We start from the raw sequence: 22607 nt of genomic DNA, 5'->3' as shown, positions 1-22607 counted from the left end.
TGAGACAAGGATGTCCACTCTCTCCACTGCTGTTCAATATAGTACTGGAAGTACTTGCAATAGCGATTAGGCAAAAAAAAGATATTAAGGGCATCCAGGTAGGAAAGGAAGAAATCAAGCTGTCACTATTTGCAGATGATACTATACTTAGAGAACCCTAAAACCTCTACCAAGAAACTCCTAGAAACAATAGGCTTGCATAGTAAAGTTTGCAAACTATAAAATCAATACCCAAAAGTCCATGGCTTTCCTATACGCAAATAGTGAAAGAGAAGAAAGTGACATGAAGAAAACAATCCCATTTACAATTGTGCCCCAGAAAATCAAATACCTAGAAATCAGCTTAACTAAGGAAGTAAAGGACCTGTACAAAGAAAACTACAAAATGCTACTTCAGGAAATAAAAGAGGATACGAGGAAATGGAAAAATATCACCTGTTCATGGATGGGGAGAATGAACATTGTCAAAATGGCAAAACATCCCAAAGCACTGTATAAATTCAACGCAATCCCTATTAGGATACCCATGACATTCTTCAAAGAAATGGAGCAAACACTCCTGAAATTTATATGGAACAATGAGCCCCCACGAATAGCTAAAGCAATTCTTGGGAAAAAGAAAATGGGAGGAATCAACCTCCCTAACTTCAAACTCTACTGCAAAGCAGTAATAATTTAAACAGCATGGTATTGGAACAAAGGCAGAGCTGTAGACCAATGGAACAGGATTGAATATCTCCCTCAAGCATACAAGCATCTAATCTTCGATAAGGGGCCACGAAAAGTGAAGTGGAGCAGGGAAAGCCTCTTTAACAAATTGTGCTGGCAAAACTGGACGGCTACATGCAAAAAAGTGGGCTCAGATCTCTGCTTAACTCCATGTACAAAGTAAGATCAAAGTGGATTAAAGGCCTCAACATCAGACTGGAGTCCATAAGGTACACTGAGGAAAAAGTTGGCAAAACCCTCCATAACATAGAAGCTAATGGTATCTTCAAAGATGTCACACTGCTGGCCAAGCAAGTGAAAACAGAGATAGACAAATGGGACTATCTTAATCAAAGAAGCTTCAACACCTCATATGAAACAGTGACCAAAATACAAAGACAGTCTACAGAATGGGAAAGGATATTTGCCAAATACACATCCGACAAGGGGTTGATATCAAGGATATACAAAGTACTGGTTGGACTCCACAAAAAGAAAACATCCAACCCCATCAAAAAATGGGGAGATGAAGTGAATAGAAACTTTCACAAAGAAGAAATCCGAATGGCTAAAAGGCACATGAGAAAATGCTCCACATCAATAATCATCAGGGAGGCGCAGATCAAAATCACAATGAGATATCATTTCACACCACAGAGACTGGCCCATATTCACAAGAACAGAAGGAACCGGTGCTGACGCGGATGTGGCGAGAAAGGGACACTCCTTCACTGTTGGTGGGAATGCCGACTGGTTCAGCCCTTTTGGAAAACAGCATGGACGATTCTCAAAAGCATAGAATTTGATCTCCCATTTGACCCAGCAATGCCACTCCTGGGAATATATCCCAGAGAGGCAAAAAAGTATAGTCGAAGTGACATCTGCAATTGTTTGTTCATTACAGCACTCTTTACAATAGCCAGAATCTGGAAAAAACCTGAGTGCCCGAGAACAGATGAGAGGTTAAAGAAACTTTGGTACATTTACACAATGGAGTACTATGTAGCTGTTAGAAAAGAGGAAGTCATGAAATTTACATATAAGTGGTACTACATGGAAAGTATCATGTTAAGCGAAATGTCTCAGAAAAAAAGGGATAGACACAGAAACATTGTGTTCATCTGGGGAACATAAAGTAACAAAATAGGAGACCAACACCCAAGAATGGCCGAGATTACTACCAGGAACTTTACTCTATGGCTTAGAGGCCAACCACACATGCTAGGGGAAAAGGGAACACAGATTGAGAAGGGAACACCAAATAAAGGTGTTGGGAGGATCCTCCCAGGATGGGAGAAGCATGCTGAAAGTAGACTATAGACCAAACATGATTGTCACCCATTGCCTCTTTTGCAAACCACAACACCCCAAATAAGAAAGAGAACAAAAGGGAATGCCCTGCCACAGAGGCAAGGTGGGATGGGGGGAAGGGGGGAGAAATACTGGGATCCGTGGTGGTGGGAAATGGGCACTGGTGGAGGGATGGGTATTTGATCATTGTATAATTGAAACCCAAGCACAAAAATTTGTACAACTGTACATCATGATGTCTCACTAATAAAAAAATACGTAAAAAAAATTAAAATATATATATAGTGAGATTGAATAGAGAGAAAAGGCTAAGGGCATATTCTGGGGACTGACTGCATAGGCACTCTGAAACTTCCTTCTTTTTTGACCTTGGAAAGTTTTATAACTTTCTTGCCTCAATTGAAAAATGTATAAATAACCATAGTACATATTTCATAAGATTTTTGTGGTGGTCAAATGATTTAGTATGCATACAATATTTAGAAATTAAGAACAATTGAACTAAGTCTATTATTTACATAAGGAAATTAAGATGCACTACTAATTTATATTTTTATTTTAATCCACTAATATTTTATTTTACCCTGTACTCTTGATCATATTCAGATTATGTTCTATAGAGTTACTCACTTCTTTGATCCAGTGTCACCTAGACCAAGCAACCTCTGAAAGCCTACTCTCAGCTCCTGTGTCCTGAGGGCATATACCATGGGGTTAAGGGCAGGTGGGATGATACTGTGCAGCACATTGAGGAGAATTGGGACTAAGGGATACCTTCTTCTTGCTAGATGGGTGACAGATACTACAACAATAGCCGTGTAGAAAAATAGTATGAGGATGACATGAGAACTGCAGGTACTCAGAGCTTTAGATGTTGCCTCAGCAGACTTAAGTCTCAGAACTGAGCGAATAATCAAAGCATAAGAAGCAAAGACCAGACCCATGTCACTACCACCTACAACCCAAGCCAAAAACAACTGGTAAAACTTATTAATAGTGATGTCATCGCAGGCTAGACTGGTGACTCCTAAGTTAGAGCACAGGCAATGGTCAATCTCATTCTTGGAACAGTAGTGTAGCTGGGCAGCCAGGACAGGCACAGGAATTGTCAACAGGCCATTCCTGAGTATCATAGACAATGTGAACTTGATCACAAAAGCTTCAGTGACTATGGTTGGGTACCGAAGGGGATAGCAAATGGCTACATATCTATCCACAGCCATGCAGAGGAAGATACCTGACTCCATGCACATGAAAGTGTGAATGGCATAGATCTGAGCAAAGCACACAGAGAGGTTGATGGCCTTGTTATCAAACCAGAAAATGGCAAGGATCTTGGGAATGATGGTAGTAGCTAACCCAATGTCCACGATAGCCAAGACACCAAGAAACTGATACATAGGCTGATGCAAGGAAGATTCTCGGTAGATGGTGATCAAGATGAGGAGATTTGCACCAAGGGCCAAGAGGTAGAGCAGAGACAGTGGCAGGGAGAGCCAGTGCTGCCACTCATGAATGCCTGGGAACCCCAATAGTATGAACTCAGACACTTGTATCATTGAATTATTGGTTATACTCAGGGTGGTATCCATATTTTGTGATGTCTTCTCAGCATCTACCTGTGAATGAAGGGATAATAAGAGTAGGCTGTGGTTAGTTACACTCAAGGTCTTAATTTGGAAGGACATCAAGATTCATTGGCAGAAACTCATTAGGGTTTTTTTTTCAATACGTTGTTTTGAAAAAGAAACCAAACCTGCCACAAAACCAGATCTTTTTTTCCTTATAAACTTCTGTCAATAATCATGGTTCTTCATACATAATTCAGATAAAAGAACAATTTAAAAGCTATGAATACACAAAAACACTTCATGCTTATTCATACTAAAAATTTTAATTGTTCAATTATACCAAAGCAAATATTTTAATAAATTTAATTTAAAATTACAGAGATGCTAGTGTGATATATCTGTACTTCCACCTGAAGCACAGGTTTTAAAGATTATTCTCAATCATTTTACATCCTTGGAAAAAATTCAGATGAGACTATTAGAGAGGTAATACAGGTTCTAAGATGTTTCAGTAAAACACAAATGAAGATTTACTACCATTTTTCCATTGAAATTCTGAGTAGATTTTGTAAAACATATGGTGAAATTGGAGACAAAGCAGAAACTCTTTTCATCATAAAGAGCCAAATTTTCCGTTGTGAAAATCAGATGGCATATCTGAGCATTTTTTTAAAACAATATTTGTGATTGACTTATAGTTAGTTTCTCTCACAAAATGTCTTATTGAATCTACATTCTCAGGTTTCCTTTGTTACTTCATTCTTAGATTTTATTTATATATATTTATATACAAATCATTTTTTGTATATCTGGTATTTCTATATTTTTATTAACTTGTACCAAGATAAGCTGTTATAAAATTCAGTTTTTTGTTACATTTAATTCTTAAAATGATATTTTTTACTAATTATTCTTTCAAATTTAAAATCATATTTTTGTGCTTAAGTTCCAGATTACTCCTCCTAAACTGACTTACAGAGTATTCAAAAATATAAGGTCTAAAATGGTATTTTAATTAGAATTGTATTAAACTAATAGATTAATAAAGGCTAAGTCTTTTATTAGTCACTGTCACTGTCCTCCCGTTGTTCATCGATTTTCTCGAGCGGGCCCAGTAACGTCTCCATCGTGAGACTTTGTTGTTACTGTGTTTGGCATATTGAATACATCACGGGTAGCTTGCCAGGCTTTGCCGTGTGGGCTAGATACTCTCGGTAGCTTGCCGGGCTCTCTGAGAGGGGCGGAGGAATCAAACTCGGGTTGGCCATGTTGACTGCATGCAAGGCAAATGCCCTACCCGCTGTGCTATCGCTCCAGCCCTCTTTTATTAGTAAGTATTCAATTAGGATGTGGATTTCTACCTTTGTTCGCATTCTTATAATTTTAAATTAAAATTCTGTAATTTGTAACTGTTCTGATTATCATATTAGCATTTTGATATTTTTGATTGAAAATATTTTGTATGATGTATTCCAAAGTATATTTATGACACATATAATAAACTAAATTTTTTTAGTATTGCCACATTAGTTTTGTTATTTACTTTACATTCACTGCTTTTCTAAACTTGAATTAGACATTTTGTGTGTTTTTCTATATTACATCAAACGGTGGCTTTTGGCAAAGAAAATATTTTTACTTTCTATTCTATAGATTGAAATTGTATTTTTGTTATTATTTCTTATGCATTACCTATTTAACTAAACTGTCAATTCTAAAACTTGGTGACATTTTAATTGTATATGCACAAATAATGCTTATAATGATATTTCCTTCTTTTATCAATACTGTCTCTGTCACTGTCCCTGTATCCCATTGTTCATCAATTTGCTCAAGTGGGCCCAGTAACATTGTGAGACTTGTTACTGTGTTTGGCATATCGAATACGATAAATACTAAGGTATCTTTATTTTAATATCTCAATGAAATGATTATAAATTTAGTACTAAATGTGAAAAATATTCTTGATGGAAAACATGAGAGTTTGGGTTAAATTCAGTGGAATTCTGCTACAATTTATATTAAATACAATGTCTCTTTAAAGTTGCATGTCTTTCATTTTTTTCCAATGTAGCAGAATTGTTTGAAATTAAATTTTGTTACATACTCTTAAATATAAAATTTGTTATTTTAGACTTATTAGTTTATTACTTAGATGCAATCTTTGAGATTTGTCTCATTATCTCCTTATTTCTAATCACAGACCCTAGTCCTAAAATCAATTAAAGACCCTGAGAGAAGGAAGGCTCTAATGGTGATGAATAAAACACAGGAAACCAACAAGGACGCCGAAAAAAAGCTACAGAATGAAACACCGATAGTATAGAATATGAGAAAAGAATATCTTCTTTTCTCTCATGATGCAAGATTTTGAGTCATTTACTTACTACTTCAGGAAGGCTCTGAAGAGATTCTCAGGCAGCCAATGTCTTCTGTAGCTGCTTTCTCTCTCCTGGATCCAGATATCTTTGTTCATCTGTTTTCATTCAGCAGATTTTTCTTGCTTGGTACTCCTGGAGTCAGGAGTTTTGTATAAGTGGGACCTCTGCTGCTCTTTATGCTTTCTTGTGCTTTATTCCAAGTATCCTCCAGGGTCTATTTGTTTTGCACAGGGAATAGGGCCCAAGTTTTCTTAAATGCAGGTCAAGTAATATCTAGGAATAGATTCATTCAACTCCAATCCTAGGACAGCACACCAGATGCAAAGCTGAACACCAAATCCCCTGGTTCATTCTTATCCGTTGACTATGGGCTCTTATTGTAGAAAAGTTTTGAAGTCTCTTTCTGTCAAATTATTCTTGACTGTATAGTCTTCCTAGGGGTAGTCTCATAGATTTAGAGCTTCATAATATTGTGAACAACCACTTTATTTTGCTTTTTCAACTTCTTCCCCCCATATCTTATTGTATATCTCATTGCAATTTAACTGTATTTTATTTCTTTTTGTAGGAGTACTGCTATTTATTCAGCCACTGATTAGCTGATTGAATTGGGCATGAACTCCACCTTAATTTTTTTATTTTTTTCCTTTTTATATTTACTTATTGAATCACTGTGGGAAAAGTCACTAAGCTTTCAGGTTTAAGTCTCGGTCATACAATGGTCAAACACCTTTCCCTTCACCAGTACTCATTTTTCACCACCAAGAACACCCCCCCCATCCCACCCCTCCAAATGCCTGTGAGGCAGATAATTTCCACTTAACTCTTCTCTACATTGATTACATTCATTATTTCGACAAAAGATGCACCATTATTGTCTAGAATTTCCCCCAAAACAATCAGAATTGCTGAAAAGGCATTGTGAAATATTTTGTTTTCTATATCTGGTTATGAGAATCATATAATGTCACGTGGCCACGATTTTGGATTTCTGCAAAGAGCGAGATAATTACGAGATTGGTTTCTGTGTGTCTGCTGTTATGTCCGTGCTGGAGAGCTGCTCGTGGGGGGTAACTCGTGACCTCAGTAGGGTGTGAAGGACGTGCCAGTACCGCCCCCCTTCCCATGAGACTGCTGTTGCCCTGTCACCGCCAGCTCATACCTGGCTTTCCTATAAGCTATAAGCTCTGAGGCGGCAGCCACCTTGCTGCCAGGGGGGAAAAAGGTGGAAGAGAGCAACACCCTTTCCCTCCCGGGAAGGCATGGCGCCATAGTTTAACGCATGGTCCATTCACTTTTCTTCTGCAAGCTGCTGGGCTCTGGACTAAGTCCTTTTGCCTCTGGAGCCATGGCCATGCCAGAGAGCCGCTTGTTGGGGGCAACTCATGACTTCAGTAGGGCGTGAAGGACGAGCCAGTACCGTCCCCCTTCCCATGAGACTGCAAAACTCAGCTCCTGGAAGAGAACAGCACAGAGTCTCCTGCCCTCGTGCCTGGCTCTCCTCACCGAGGCCCCTTGGAGGGGAGCGGGTTGAGTTTCCCTCCCCATCCCGACCAGGGCTGTGGCAGTCGAAGACCTCCAGAACTACCCACCTCCATGCTGAGACCACTCTCCACATGTATGAAGGTACCAGCAGAGGAACAAAGGCATGCGGGTCCCGGGGCTGAGATCTCCAAGCCTGCTCAGATTGGGACTGAGCATCCTCCACCCAGATCCTCCATATTCCAGTAGGCACTGGTCACACCTACCAACTGACCTCCTGGCGCCATGTAATCCCATCAACGGCCAAGACCCAGAGACTATAAAACCCAGCTCCCGGAAGCATGTGGCCGCATTTTCGGCTGTGTGACATCTTATTATCTCTTTCTTATTTTGGACAAAATGGCAGGCTACCAAATGTAACCTGCCCACACAGCAGAGTCTGGCAAACTCCCCGTGGTGAACCCAATATGCCAAATACCAGTAACAATGATGGGTCTCATTCTCCTAATCCTGGAAGAGCCTTTAATATGGCAATTTTTTTTTAAAAAAATCTCAGGGCTAGGACGAAGGAGACGTTACTGGGGCCTGCTCAGGCAATCAGCGAACAACAGGATGGTCATGATGGTGATCGTGATGTCTGACCCAGGTCCAATCTCCAGCACCGCATATGGTCTCCAGATAACCATCAGGAATGATCCCTGAGCACAGAGCCAGAAGTAAGCTCTGAGCACAACAGAGTGTGGCAAAAAGTAATAGAAGTGAAAACTAAAAAGACTAAGGGGGTGAAGGAAAGAAATTTGGGTATACAATAGTAAAGGCAAGCTAGGGGCAGGATTCAAATAGCAGTACTATAAATATAAAACAATAACTTCAATACTATTCTAAACTATGATATTATGTTAAAAGTGTATTGGAAAAAATTAATGAAATCAAAATAACATTACAAGAAAAAAATATAAACAAATTTATAATCGAGATAAAAATCCTTAACAAGTTCTCAAACCAGACCCCGGCGGCCAATTAATTCCTATTCCTCAGCCTGAAACCTGGCCTTCCACCCAGAGTGAACTTCAGACTTCCAGAACCCCGCAAGGGAACTGCCTTCCACTGCTAGTCGTTGGTCCCAAAGCTCCGATCTAACTTCTAAAAGCAGGTGTGTGGCCCCACAGTATCATCCCCGCATCCAACCTTCATGGCATACCTTTAAAATCTCTAGCCCCAAAACTGCACAGACACAATAGCATCCACACAAAGAAGTTACTTCATCTATACCCAACATTCGAGATATTAATTAACTCAGACCTCACAATTCTTTACCTTTCAATAACCCAAGGTAATACACAAAGATAGCCCAACTGTAGGGGACAAAAAGTATGATCTTTGTCATTCTGATAAGGATGTGTCTTATCAGACACATGTGCTGCCTGCAAAAAACACATTTAAACAGTCAGGGTGAATACAGACTCACATTCAAAGGATACAAAACAATTCTACAAGCAAACAACTTCTTCAAAAACCTTGGGGTGGCCATATTAGTGTCAATCACATAGATTTCAGACTGAAGAAGATTGCAAGAAACAATGAAGGTTATTTCTTAATGATCAAAGTATCTGTACATCAGGAAGAATTCACACTCCTAAATGTATATGCAACTAATGAGGGACCAGCAAAGTACTTAAAACAACTTCTCATAGACCTGAAGAAAGGCATCTATAGCAACACAATAATAGTTGGAGATTTTAACACCACTTTATCACCTCTCGATAGATCAACTAGACTCAAGCTCAATAAGGACATACTTTATCTGAGAGTAGAAATGGAAGAAAGTGGCTTAGTAGACATATACAGATATAGATGACATTCCATCCACAAAAAGCGGAATACATATTCTTCTCAAGTGCACATGGGACATTCTCCACATGTTGAGTCAAAAAATATATACCTCCATAAAATTAAGAGGATGGAAACTGTATCAATATTCTTTTCCGACCATGATGCTCTGAAAATGAAGTGAATCACACACATAAACAGAAATTCAAATCAAACACCTGAAACTAAATAACTCACTACTGAACAACCAGTAGCTTAGAGAGGAAATCAAAGAGGAAATGAAAAGATCCTGGAAACAAACGAGAATGAGGACACTAGTAATCAGAACTTATGGAATACGGCAAAAGCAGTGTTGAGAGGAAAGTTTATAGGTCCACAAACAATCCTCAGGTAGGAAGAGTGAGCCCACATAAATAACATAACAGCTTAAAATCTCAGAAAATAACCAATAAAAAGAGCCCAAACCAGCCAGGAGGAAGGAAAAAATAAAACTTAGAGCATAAATTAATAACATGGAAACCCATGAAACAATCCAAGAGATCAATGAAACTAAGAGCTGGTTCTTTGAGAAAATAAACAAGATCAATAAACCACTAGTGATACTCACAAAGAAAGAGAGAGAGAAACTAAACAACAGAATTAGAAATGAAAAGGGTGACATCACAACAGAAATCTCAGGAACTCTAAGGATAATCAGAGATTATATTGAGAATCTTTATGCCACGAAACAAGAGAACCTTGAAGAAATGGATAAGTTCCTGGACTACTATAATCTCCCAAAGCTGACCCAAGAAGACTTGGAATACCTGAACAGACCTTTCACTATCAGGAAAATTGAAACAGTGATCAAAAGTCTCCCAAAGAACAAAAGCCCTGACTCAGATGAATTCACGAGTGATCTTCCAAACTTTCAAAGAGGATCTACTCCCAATCCTGTTCAAGCTTGTCCAGGAAATCGAAGAAACAGAAACACTTCCATACAGTTTCTATGAGGCAAATATACCCCTAAAACCAAATGCGGAAAGAGAGAGAGAGAGAGAGAGAGAGAGAGAGAGATACAGGCCAATATCCCTGATGAACAGATACAAAGATCCTCTACAAAATACTGGCAAATACAATCCAATGACTTATCAAAATGATCACACACCATGTCATGTAGGATTCATCCCAGGTATGCAAGGATGGTTCAACCTCGCAAGTTGATCAACATAATATGATGCACCTATCAATAAAAGAAAATATAAAAAAATGATCATATCAATAGATGCAGAGAAGGCATTTGAAAAGATACAGCATCCATTTATGATAAAAAAAAAAACCCTCAACAAAATGGGAGGCAAAGGAACTTCCCTCAGTATTTGTCAAAGCCATTTACCACAAGCCTACAGCAAGCATTATTCTCATGGGAAAAAAATTAAGAGCCTTCCCTCTAAGATCAGGGACAAAACAAGGTTGCCCACTCTCACCACTTCTATTCAATATAATACTGGAAGTACTTGCCATAGCAGTTAGAAAAGAAAAAGATATCAAGGGCATCCATATAGGAAAGGAAGAATCAAGCTGTTTGCAGATAACATGATACTATACTTAGAAAATTCTAAAGACCCTACAAAAAGCTCCTAGAAAAAGATAGGTTTGGGGCTGGAGCAATAGCACAGCAGGTAGGGGGGGTTTGCCTTGCATGTGGCCAACCCGGATTTGATTCCCAGTATCCCATATGGTCCCCTGAGCACTGCTAGGAGTAATTCCTGAGTGCAGAGCCAGGAGTAACCACTGTGCATCGCCAGGTGTGACCCAAAAAGTCACTGTCACCATCCTCCCCTTGTTCATTGATTTGTTTGAGCAGACCCAGTAACATCTCCATTGTGACAATTGTTACTGTGTTTGGCATATCGAATTCATCATGGGTAGCTTGCCAGGCTTTGCCATACAGGCGAGATACTCTCAGTAGCTTGCCAGGCTCTCCGAGAGGGGCGGAGGAATCAAACTCAGGTTGGCCATGTTGGATGTTTGCAAGGCAAATGCCCTACCCGCTGTGCTATTGTTCCAGCCAAAAAAATTGCAAAAAAAAATAGGTTTATATAATAAAGTGGCAGCTTACAAAGTCAATATCAAAAATCCATGACTTTCCTATATACAAATAATGAAAGAGGAAAAAAGACATTTTAAAAAATCCTGTTCACAAAATGCCTCAGAAAAATAAGTACCTTGGAATCCTTAAGTAAAACGTGAAGAACCTGTACAAAGAAAACTACAAAACACTACTTCAAGAAATAAAATAGGACACTAGGAAATATAGACACATCCCCTAGTCATGTATCAGAAGGATTAACATTGTCAAAAGGGCAATATTCCCCAAAGCATTATCCAGATTCAATGTGGTCCCTATAAGGATACCATGACGTGCTCGCTTTGGCAGCACATATACTAAAAGTGATATGATTTTACAAGGAGGATTAGCATGGGCCCTGCACAAGGATGACACGCAGATTTGTGAAGCATTCCATATTTTTGAAAAGCACCTGCCATAGAGATAGGTAGGAGGTAGGGAATGGGGAGTGATGGGAGGGAACCTGGGGACACTGATGCTGGGATATTTACAGTGGTAGAGGGATGGATGTTGGAATACTGTATAATTAAAATTATACTCGTGAACAGCTTTGTAAAAAATATATATACATACATATATATGTATGTAATATATATATGTATATATGTATATATATTTTGTAAAAAATATATATACATACATATATATATACACACATAAAATGCATCATCTCTAAAAATAAAGGATACCCATGACATTTTTCAAAGAAGTAAACAAAACACTTCTGAAATTCATATGGAACAATAAATCCCCCACGAATAGCTAAAGCAATCCTTGGGAAAAAGAAGATGGTGGCATCATGTTCCCCAACTTCAAACTGTACTACAAAGCAGTAGTAATTAAAACATCATGGTATTGGAATAGAAGCAGACCTGCAAATCAATGGAATAGAATTGAAAATTCTGAAACAGCTCTCAAGTATAGGATAACTTAATCTTTGATAAAGAAACAAAAAATGTGAAGCGGAGCAACAAAATCCTCTTCAACAAGTGGTGCTGGGAAAACTAGACCACTATATGCAAAAAAAAAAATTTACACCTCGGTGTAATGCCAAGACCAACAGTCAGATAAAAATGGATTAAAGACATTAATATCCGATCTGAATCCATAAAGTGCATGGAGGAAAATGTAAGCAGAAACGTCGGTGATACTGAAGTTAAAGGCATCATTAAGAATGAAACACCACTGACCAAGCAGGTGGAAATAAACATAAACAAATGGAACTACATTAAACTAAGAAGCTTCTGTACTTCAAAAGAAACAGTGACCAAAATAAAGAGAGAATTCATGGAATGGGAAAATTATTTACCCAATATCCAACAGATAAGGGGCTAATAATCAGAATATACAAGACACTATTAGAACTTTACAAGAATAAAACCTCCAATGCCATCAAAACCTGGGGAGAATAAATGAACAGAAACTTCCTCAGAAAAGAAATACAAATAGCCAATAGGCACATGAAAAAATGCTCTACATTGCTAATAATTAGGAAGATGAAAATCAAAACAATGGCATATCATCTTACACCTCTGAAACTTACACACATCAAAAAGAACAAGAGCAACCAGTGCTGGCCTGGATTCGAGGAGAAAGGGACTCTCATTCACTGCTGGTGGGAATGCTGACTTGTCCAGCCTTTTTGGAAAACAGTATGGACATTTCTAATAAACTAGAAATTGAGCTTTCATATGATTCAGCAATGACATTTCTGGGACTATATGCCAGGGATGCAAAAAAGCACAGTAGAAATGACATTTGCTCTGTATGTTTATTGCAGCACTGTTCACAATAGCCAGAATCTGGAAACAACCTGAGTTCCCAAGAACAGACAATTGTTTAAAGAAACTTTGGTACATCCACACAGTGGAATACTATGCAGCTGCTAGAAAAGATGAAATCATGAAATTTGCTTATAAGTGGATGGACATGGAGAGTATCATGCTAAGTGAAATAATTCAGGAAAAGAGGGGCAGATTTTGAATGACTGCACTCATTTGTGGAATATAAAATAACATAATATGAACTAATACCCAAGTTCATAATATGAACACCTAACGACAGTAAAGACAAGGGCCAGGAGGATTGCTCCATGGTTTGGAAACCTGCCTCATGTTCAGGGGAGAAAGGCAGTTGGGATGGAGAAGGTCCACTAAATCAATAATGGTTGGAGGGATTGCTCGGGATAGGAGATGTGTGCTAAAAATAGACTAAGTACCAAACATAGTAGCCCCTCAGTATCTGTATTGCAAGCTGAGATGCCCAAAGTAGAGAAAGAATAAGAAGGAAGATACCTGACACAGAGACAGGGGGTGGAATGGAATGGGGGTGGTGGAAGGGATACTGGTGACAGTGGAAGGTGTGCACTGGTGAGGGATGGGTGTTCTATCATAGTATGAGTGAAACTCAGTCATGAAAGCTTTGTAACTGTATCTCACAGTGATTCAATAAAAAGAAATACTTAAAACAAATGATTAGCAAATCAAATCCAATAATACATAAAAATAATAAATTATTATGAAAATTTGATGATTTCTCAACTATGGAACTATAATTTACTATAAGTAAATTAATTTTATGATTATCATAAAATAAAGGGTAATAGACTATTTTAATAGGGAAAAAATAAAAGCATCACAAAAATATCAAAATTCACTCTGAAAAATATTTTTAAAATGTTTTTATTTGCTAATTTATTTTTTGACTGATTTTATTTTATTTATTTATTGATGTTTTAATTGAATCACCATGAGATATACAGTTACATAATCGCGTTTCAGTCATACAATGTTCCAGCACCTATTCCTTCACCAGTACACATTTCCCACTACCAATGTTCCCAGTTTACCAACTGCCTCCATTCCCGCAGCCTGCCTCTTCTCTCTCTCTCTCTCTCTCTCTCTCTCTCTCTCTCTCTCTCTCTCTCTCTCTCTATTCTCTCTCTCTGTCTCTTTCTCTCTCTCTCTGTCTTTCTGTCTCTCTCTTCTCTCTCTATCTCTCACTCTCTTTCTCTTTCTCTTTTATTTTCCCTTTGGGCTCTGTGGTTTGCTATACTGTTACCGAAAGGGTATCATGTATATCACTTTACCTCCTTTCAGCACTAAGCATTTGCCCAGAGTGATCATTTCCAATTATTATTGTCATAGTGGTCCCTTCTCTGTCGTAACTGCACTCCCCCTCCCAGTTGGTGGCAAACTTCCTAACAGACCAGTCCTCCTAGCCCTTGTTTCTACTGTCACTGAGTATTAGTCACATACTGTTTTTTTTAATATATCCTGCAAATTAGTGCAATCATTATTTGTTCCTCTCCCTCTGATTGATTTCACTCAGCATGATATTCTCCATATTCATCCATGTAAAAGCAAATTTCATGACTTCATTTTTCCTAACAGCTGCAGTGTTCCATTGTGTAGATGTGCCATAGTTTGTTTATCCCCTGCTCTGTTCTTGGGCACTAAGGTTGTTTCCAGATTCTTATATTGTGAATATTGCTGCAATAAACATAAGCATACAGGTCTTTTTCTGCAGTGTGTTTTTGGGACACTAAGATATATTCCCAGGAGAGATATAGCTGGGTCATATGAAAGCTCAATTACTAGTATTTGGAGGAATGTCCATATTGTTTTCCTGAAAGGCTGGACCAACCACCATTCCCACCAGCAGTGAATGAGTGTCCCTTTATTTCTGCATCCGTGCCAGCATGGCTGTTCTTTTAATGTGTGCCAGTCTCTGTGGTATAAGATGATATCTCATTGTTATTTTTGTTTGCGTCTCCCTGATAATTAGTAATGTAGAGCACTTTTTCATGTGCCTTTTGGCCATTTGTATATTTTTTCTTCAAGGAAGCTTCTGTTCATCTCTTCTCCCTACTTGTTTGATGAAGCTGTAATTTTTCTTGGATACCAGCCTCTTATCAGATGAGTGCTGAGGAAAGAATTTTTCCCATTCTGTGAGCTGTCTTTGTATTCTGCTTATCATTTCCTTTGAAATGCAGAAGCTTCTTAGTTTAATGTAGTCCCTTTTATTTATCTTTGTTTCCACTTTTTTGGTCAGTGATATTTCATCCTTGAAGACACCTTTGGCCTCAGTGTCATGGAGAGTTCTGTCTACCTTTTCCTCTATGGATTCAGGTCTGAAATTGAGGTCTTTAATCCATTTTGATTTGATTCTTGTGTATTGTGTTAGAAAGAAGTCTGAGTTTTGGGTTTTTGTTTGTTTACGTATAGCTGACTAGTTTTCCCAGCACCATTTGTTGAAGAGGCTTTGCTTGCTCCTCTTCATATTTTTGCTCTTTTATTGAAGATTAACTAATCATATACTTCAGGGTCTGTCTCAGAATACTCAAATCTCTCTTTATTCCAATACCATTCTGTCTTTTATACTACTGCTTTGTAGTATAGTCTGAAGTTGGAGAAAAAGATGTCCCCATCTTTATTTTCCAGGGAAAAATCTATTCAGGGGGAGGGGGTTTGTTTTGTACAAATTTCAGGAATCACTTGATCACTTGATATCCTGTTACTCATTGATTTGCTCAAGCAGGTGCCAGTAACATCTCCATTCGTCCCTGTTGCGTGCTAGTGTAGGCCAGTGGCATCTGCTCATTCTAGGAACACGAAGAACCTCAAACCCATCATTCAGGGTCTTGAAGAAGAATTCTGACCATCTCGTAGGTGGGTGGCCATGCGAACCTTTGACATCCCATGGAATCCAGTCTGTAATGGCTCTAGTCCAGCGGTCGTCTCTAAATCTCATTACATGTCCAGCCCATCTGATTTTCGATGCCTTGGCAAATGAGACAGCATCCCTGATTCTTGAGCATTGACAGAGGTCAGAACTCCAGATTCTTTCTCTCATTTGAGTGAAGCATGATACTCCAAGCATAGCTCTTTCAATTCCTCTTTGAGAGACCCAAATAGCGTTCTCATCCTGTTTGCATAGGGCCCAGGTCTCTGAGGCGTATGTTAACGCAGGAAGAACAGTGGAATCGAAGAGATGTGCTCGAAGTTAAAGGTTCTTCATCCTCTTAGTTATTTCTTCGATGCTCTTGAAGGCGTTCCAACATTTCAATTCCAACATTTCAGGAATGTTTGATCTATTTCTTTGTAAAATGACATGGGTATCTTTATAGGGACTGCATTGTCTTTGTACAATGCCTTGAGGAATATTGTCATGTTGATGATGTTAATCCTCCCAATCCATAAGCAGGACTGAGAGGATTTTACTTTACTGACCTTTAGTTCACAGAATTGGGAGGATTTAAGATTATTGGAAACATCTTGCTTTTTCTCTCCAAATTGATACCTAAATTTGCTACAATTTCATTTGAAATCCCAGCAAGAATTTTTGTTTATAAAATTTGGAGTACTCATTCTCAAATTTATCTGGTATATTTATATGTAATTTATCTGGTAAATGTGTCTGGGAAGCCCCAGCAGCCAAATACATTTCCCATAGTCACTGTCATGTCAACTCATTGGCCCAGATCATAGATTCTGAAATCTCTAAATAGCATGGTCACATATGCAGCAGTGAGAAACCTCATACTTTCTCAATACTGAAATTCCAGTAGGAGCACAGCAAATTACATGGGAAAGTAACATAGAAGCCAATTAAACTCAACAAACAAAAACAGTAACACAGAAGGTTCAACTACCTGACAAACTAGCAAATTCTTAAACAGGACTTAGACATCTCCATGATGAGCTATAACAATTTTCACATTTAAAAAATTGAGTTTTTATTCTTATAGATTTTAATGTTGGAACTTTGTTATCTAATTAACTCTAGAGTTGTATCAATGGTTGTGGTTCTTGTCTACATTACAATTAAAAAAATTTTTTTAAATAATAAAAGGGAGGCCGGAGCAATAGCACAGCAGCTAGGGCATTTGCCTTGCACACGGCTGACCTGGGTTCCATCCCCGGCATCCCACATGGTACCCCAAGCACTGCCAGGAGTAATTCCTGAGTGCAGAACCAGGAATAACCCCTGAGCAACGCTGGGTGTGACCCAAAAAGCAAAAAATAAATAAAATAAAATAAATAATAAAAGGGAGGTACTACGTGATCTTGCAATACAACTCTTAAGCATGTATTTCTATTGCATTATATATAACACTCATTCAAAAGGGTATTTGTATCTGTATGTTCATAGCAGAATTATTCACAGCTGCTAAAAAATGTATAATCAGAATAGATGCTGGTTAGAGAGAGGCAAACTATATACAAATGGGATACTACTTTGGCATTAGAAATAATGATACTGATAATTAGAACAAAGTGAATGGAATTTGAGGTGAATGTGCTTGATGAAATAAAAAATAATGAGAGTCAATTCCCAGTTTTACTCACATGTGAAATATAAATTCCTAAGACAAACAATTTGTCAGAAAACAACAAACTAAATCAGTAAAAATTATGTTGTTTAACAATGGGAAAGGAGAGGTGTAAGATAAGTGGTCGTTTTACTGGTGTAATGACATCTGGACTCTCTGGATGCAATCCTATGCACGCAGAGGTTTTAAATTTTATTACTAAAATTCTATAATATAAATATTATATTATTATAATATAATGTAGCACTGTAGCACTGTCCTCCGGTTGTTCATTGATTTGCTCGAGCAGGCATCAGTAACGTCTCCATTGTGAGACTTCTTGTTACTGATTTTGGCATATCGAATATACCACGGGGAGTTTGCCAGGCTCTGCCATGTGGGCGGGATACTCTCAGTAGCTTGCCAGGCTCTCTGAGCAGGACGGAAGAATCAAACCCGGGTCCGCCACATGCAAGGCAAACACCCTACCCACTGTGCTATTGCTCCAGAATCGATTAATTTCATTATAAATATCAATATGAATGATATAAATATTAATATTTATTAATAGATTTGGGCTGGAGCGATAGCACAGCAGGTAGGGCATTTGCCCTGCACGCAGCCAACATGGCCAACCCGAGTTCGATTCCTCCGCCCCTCTTGGACAGCCCTCACGGCAAAACCTGGCAAGCTCCCCATGATGTACTCAATATGCCAAACACAGTAACAAGAAAGTCTCACAATGGAGACATTACTGGGCCTGCTCGAGAAAATCGATGAACAACAGGAGGCAGTGACAGTGATTTATACATTTGTTGACATTATATTTATATATAATATTTATGAATATAGATATCATAAATATTAATATTGTTAATATCAATAAATATTGGACAAACAAAATGCATTTGGAAGAATTTCTCCTTATTTTTTCTAAAATCACTTGAGAAGAATATGTGAAAATCCTCTGAAGTTTTCACAAAATTATTTAGTAAAGTCATCTAGTGAATTTTTGCTTTTAGAGAGATTTTTATTGAAGATTTCTGTGCTTGTTATTGGTATGTTTTAGTTTTCTAATTAGTTATATTGAAATATAAGTATTTATTTCTATTTTATTATTTTGGGTGTTTTTAAATAAGTTGAAAACACAGTTTTTAGAAAGAACAATGTTAAATAACTTACAAACTTAAATTTGTAAATTTGGAAGCTCAATTCTGTACACCAGTTCTCAGATCTGTTACCTTTGGCCATTTTTTATTCATCTGTAATTGGGCATTTTTGTTATTTCTGAGGTTATTCACTACATTTATTATAGATGCACATGATCTTTCTGAATTAGTGTTTTTGCATTGTTTGTATAGATACCTATAGTTGAAATTCTTGGATCACATGATGATTCCTTTTTATAATGTTTTGAAAAAGATAACTTTTCTCCTCATCATTGCCAACCCTTGTTTCTTGCCTTTCTTGTTATTTCCACAGTGTGAAGTAAATTTTTCACTGCCATTTTTATTTGACAATAAGTGACAATGTACACTTTTTTCTTGTACCTGTGGATCTGTATATTTTATTTAACTATTTTCTGTAGACTACTTTCTCCATTTTATCCTCTTGGCACCTTTGTCTTTGATTCACTGTACACATGTGTATAGAGTTAAATCTGGACTCACAACTCTATTGCATTAATCTGTGTGTTTTGGTTAAGGAACAGGTGCTTGCTGGAACATTGTATGACTGAAACCTAATCATAAACAAGCTTGTAACTGTGCGTCTCATGATTCAATTAAAAAAAAGAAAAAAAGTCAATGTTTATTTTTATTCAAATATTATAAAACTATAGTATCAAAATTTATTTTAAAAAAACTTTCTTACATTAGCAATGTGTATTTACCTTTATTTAGGGAGACAAGAGCCCTTGGGAGTAAATTCCCAAGTCAAATATTTATGCCCAAGCCACAGACAAGTCACTATTTTAGAGACCAAATCCACAAGCAGAGGGACTGGGCAAGCAACTGGATGATCAAACTGCTATTTGAAACAGACTTTCTTCTGTAAGTATTTTTCAAATAGAGCATTGGAATGCCAGGCATAATGCCAAATTGAATTTGCCCTGTCACTTACTTAACTCTTTATGTCTGTTAGATTATGGCACTCTCAGATATTAGCACATGGCAGTCTTTGATGACAGAGGTCCATGGGCACATCAGAATGTGGATCAACTAATTCATACTAAGTCAGTGCAAGCCTGTCTTTGACAGAGAAGCTGACTGTAGCAAAGGATTCCTGCTTTGATGATTAGAAGCATATATTGTTTCTGCATTTGTGTCAGTGTTCACAGAGTAAAATACAGGATACCTTGTGCTTAAACTTATTTCTTATTCCTCCTAGGAGAGGTAGCTGAGAACTATAGACCAGAAAAAAATATTCAAATAAACATGAATCTATAAAACTTTGAGTCTCTGTAGGTTGGAGATAACTTTCAAATTGGAGGTTATGAACAAAAGTGCATTTAAATAAATGAAGATGATGGGAGAAGCAGTCAATTCAATGTCAGGATAAGAGCTGTGGAAAAGCTTGCTAAAAGGGACAGCATTTTGGATTACAGGTAGTCTAATTCAATGAGTATATCAGTTATCATAATGGGTGAGCTCTAAGATTCATATTGTAGTGCTTCTGAAAAAGCAACATGCTCATTACCTAGAAATCTGTTAGAAATGTGGCTACTTGGACTTCCCTTTAGAACTTAAAAATGTAAATTCTGGGTGTAGAATCTGTTTCAACAAGTTCTTCAGATGATTTAAATGCTTAACATGTTTGAGACCACTAACCAGAAAAGAATTCCTGACTAGAAATCACTATGTATTTTTTGCTTTTTTTTAATGTTCCAAACTCTGACTGGAAATATTTTTGTGCACAGGGACCAAAAAAAATCCAAAACATCATGTATAAAATATGATTTTTTTCTCAGCTTTGAGAAAGTCGTTAGGAATAAAACCTAACAACTTCCTTCACTACCAGAATCCTGTAAGATTAAGATCTTTCAATAGAACTCAGTTCCACAATGTAACATTATCCTGGACCATGTTCAAGTATTACTGCAAATTTTTTGTTGTTGTTGAACTAAATTACCTCTTTATTAGGAAAGCACCAACACCACAGTCTTGGAAATTACTGAAATTTTATTTGCCTCAGGCTTATGACTTGCAACCAAAGACATTGTGCAAAGAAAGCAAAGATTAAGTACACTTTTGGGGAGAAGGAGACGATACACATTGGAAACATAGGAGTTCAGGTCGACAAAATAAGCCATCCAATACACTATATAGACTGCAATATTCAATAGCATTTTCAAAAAAGTTTTTGAAAATCAAGAACAAAAAAATGTAAGCAACGTTTACAGTAGACATAAATCTTATACAATTCAAAACGCAGTTTTTTTTCAGATCATAGAGCATAAAATTGAAAAATATATATGCAGGTGAAGCCTAACTACTGTACATTTATTTATCACCTATTAAAGTCGCTTATATATACCACAGTGTAAGAAAAAAAATACCAAACAAATAAGAAACTTGAAAATTGCCTGATGAAAAATAAAATAACCAGTGGCTTTTAATGGCTTCTCCTGGTTATCAGTGCTACAAAGACAAAAATCTTCTCATTTGAACAAGTGATAAAACCAGGTACAATCAAACCATTACCAAATTAGACCCACCCATAGAAATATACTATCCACCCACATATTTTCCACCAAAAGCTTTTTTTTAAATTTTCCTGTTTTAATCTTTGAATCTTTGAGGCCAATTTGGTCACAATATGTTACAAATGTTTGTGTGCATTTTTTTACACCATGATATCATATGTTTGTCTAGCACTATTCTAAAGCAAGTTTATAGATGATGATCATATAAGAAACAACCCAGCGCCCCTATGACAAATGAACTCACTGGGTAAAAATGAGAGAGGGGAGGAAGGAGTTCAGTTTTACCAAGGAAAACAGGTTCATAGTGATCACTCATCATCAGTCCCGCTTGCTTCGGACTGTTCACTTTCATCCTGCTCTTCATCACTGTCAAAATCGTTCACTACAGGCTTGGTTTTTCCTCGATTTGGCCTTTTCTTGCCCTTTCCTTTATCCTGACCTTTCTCCTCTTTCTTATTGAACTTGATTTTAACCTTAACAGATTTTGCCTCAGACTCTGACTCCTCTTCTTCTTCTTCTTCCTCCTCCTCATTGGTTTCATCCTCACTCTCTTCTTCTTTGGCAATTTTCTGCCGAGCACTCTTAAACACCGACTGCAGGACAATGGAGTCTTCATAGATCTGGAATCCCTCCAAGTTGAATGTCTGGGCATTGTGACAGAGGAGCATGACATCTTTCTCCAGGTCACCCAAGCTCTGGTACTTGTGATTACGGATTCTTTATTTTTTTTAAATCCACTGGCTTTCTGATTAATTCATAATATTCTGGTAATTCTTTCCTTGAAGGTAACTGAATGAAGACTTCACTGAGCTGTCGTCCCGAACTGTCCTTGTAGTTCATCACAGTATCAATGATGGCGTTCATCTGCTTTGTCAGTTTAGGGGGATTTGGCAATAGTTTCTCCTATTTCTGCAATTTTATCCTTTACCTTTGAAGCCTCATTTCCTCAATTTTCTCCTTTCTCTGGGATATTTAGTGTGTCCTTTCAGAAAGCAGATTCCAAATCTACATGACCTTAGATAATGCAGTTAACTTTTGTAGTTATTTCTTAAACTAGTAGATAGCTTTCCCCTTTTTATTAGGTTGGCTTTTTCCATTTTCTCTTTTTAGATTTTTGCTGACTGTTAAGTAAAGTATGGTGGTCTACAGTAAGAAAAATACAGAGATGCTAAATTGAATTAGTTACAACATTATGCAT

At 37.5% G+C, this 22607-nt stretch overlaps 1 protein-coding gene, 1 non-coding gene and 1 pseudogene across 2 annotated transcripts; 1 reads left to right on the top strand and 2 right to left on the bottom strand.

Annotated features, from left to right (window-relative positions):
* Nucleotides 1-2645: 2645 nt before the first annotated feature.
* Nucleotides 2646-3611, bottom strand: LOC130025367 (olfactory receptor 688). Its single transcript, XM_056116324.1, has one exon. It carries the CDS (start codon nt 3609-3611, stop codon nt 2646-2648), a length of 966 nt encoding a protein of 321 aa, XP_055972299.1.
* An 8075-nt stretch (nt 3612-11686) lies between these two features.
* Nucleotides 11687-11796, top strand: LOC130025609 (U6 spliceosomal RNA). Its single transcript, XR_008792743.1, has one exon. It is a non-coding gene; the product is annotated as a U6 spliceosomal RNA (small nuclear RNA).
* Nucleotides 11797-20867: 9071 nt separating this feature from the next.
* LOC130025414 (probable global transcription activator SNF2L2) lies at nt 20868-22607 on the bottom strand (annotated as a pseudogene).

The sequence above is a fragment of the Sorex fumeus genome, unplaced genomic scaffold, assembly GCF_029834395.1.
Source record: "Sorex fumeus unplaced genomic scaffold, SorFum_2.1 ptg000030l, whole genome shotgun sequence".
NCBI classification, from domain to species: domain Eukaryota; kingdom Metazoa; phylum Chordata; class Mammalia; order Eulipotyphla; family Soricidae; genus Sorex; species Sorex fumeus.
The sequence above is the reverse complement of the archived record's forward strand: the minus strand, read 5'-3'. Positions and strand labels throughout refer to the sequence as shown.

What these genes read in the sequence shown, in the direction of transcription:
- LOC130025367 (XM_056116324.1), bottom strand. Translation starts at nt 3,611, where the DNA reads ATGGATACCACCCTGAGTATAACCAATAATTCAATGATACAAGTGTCT.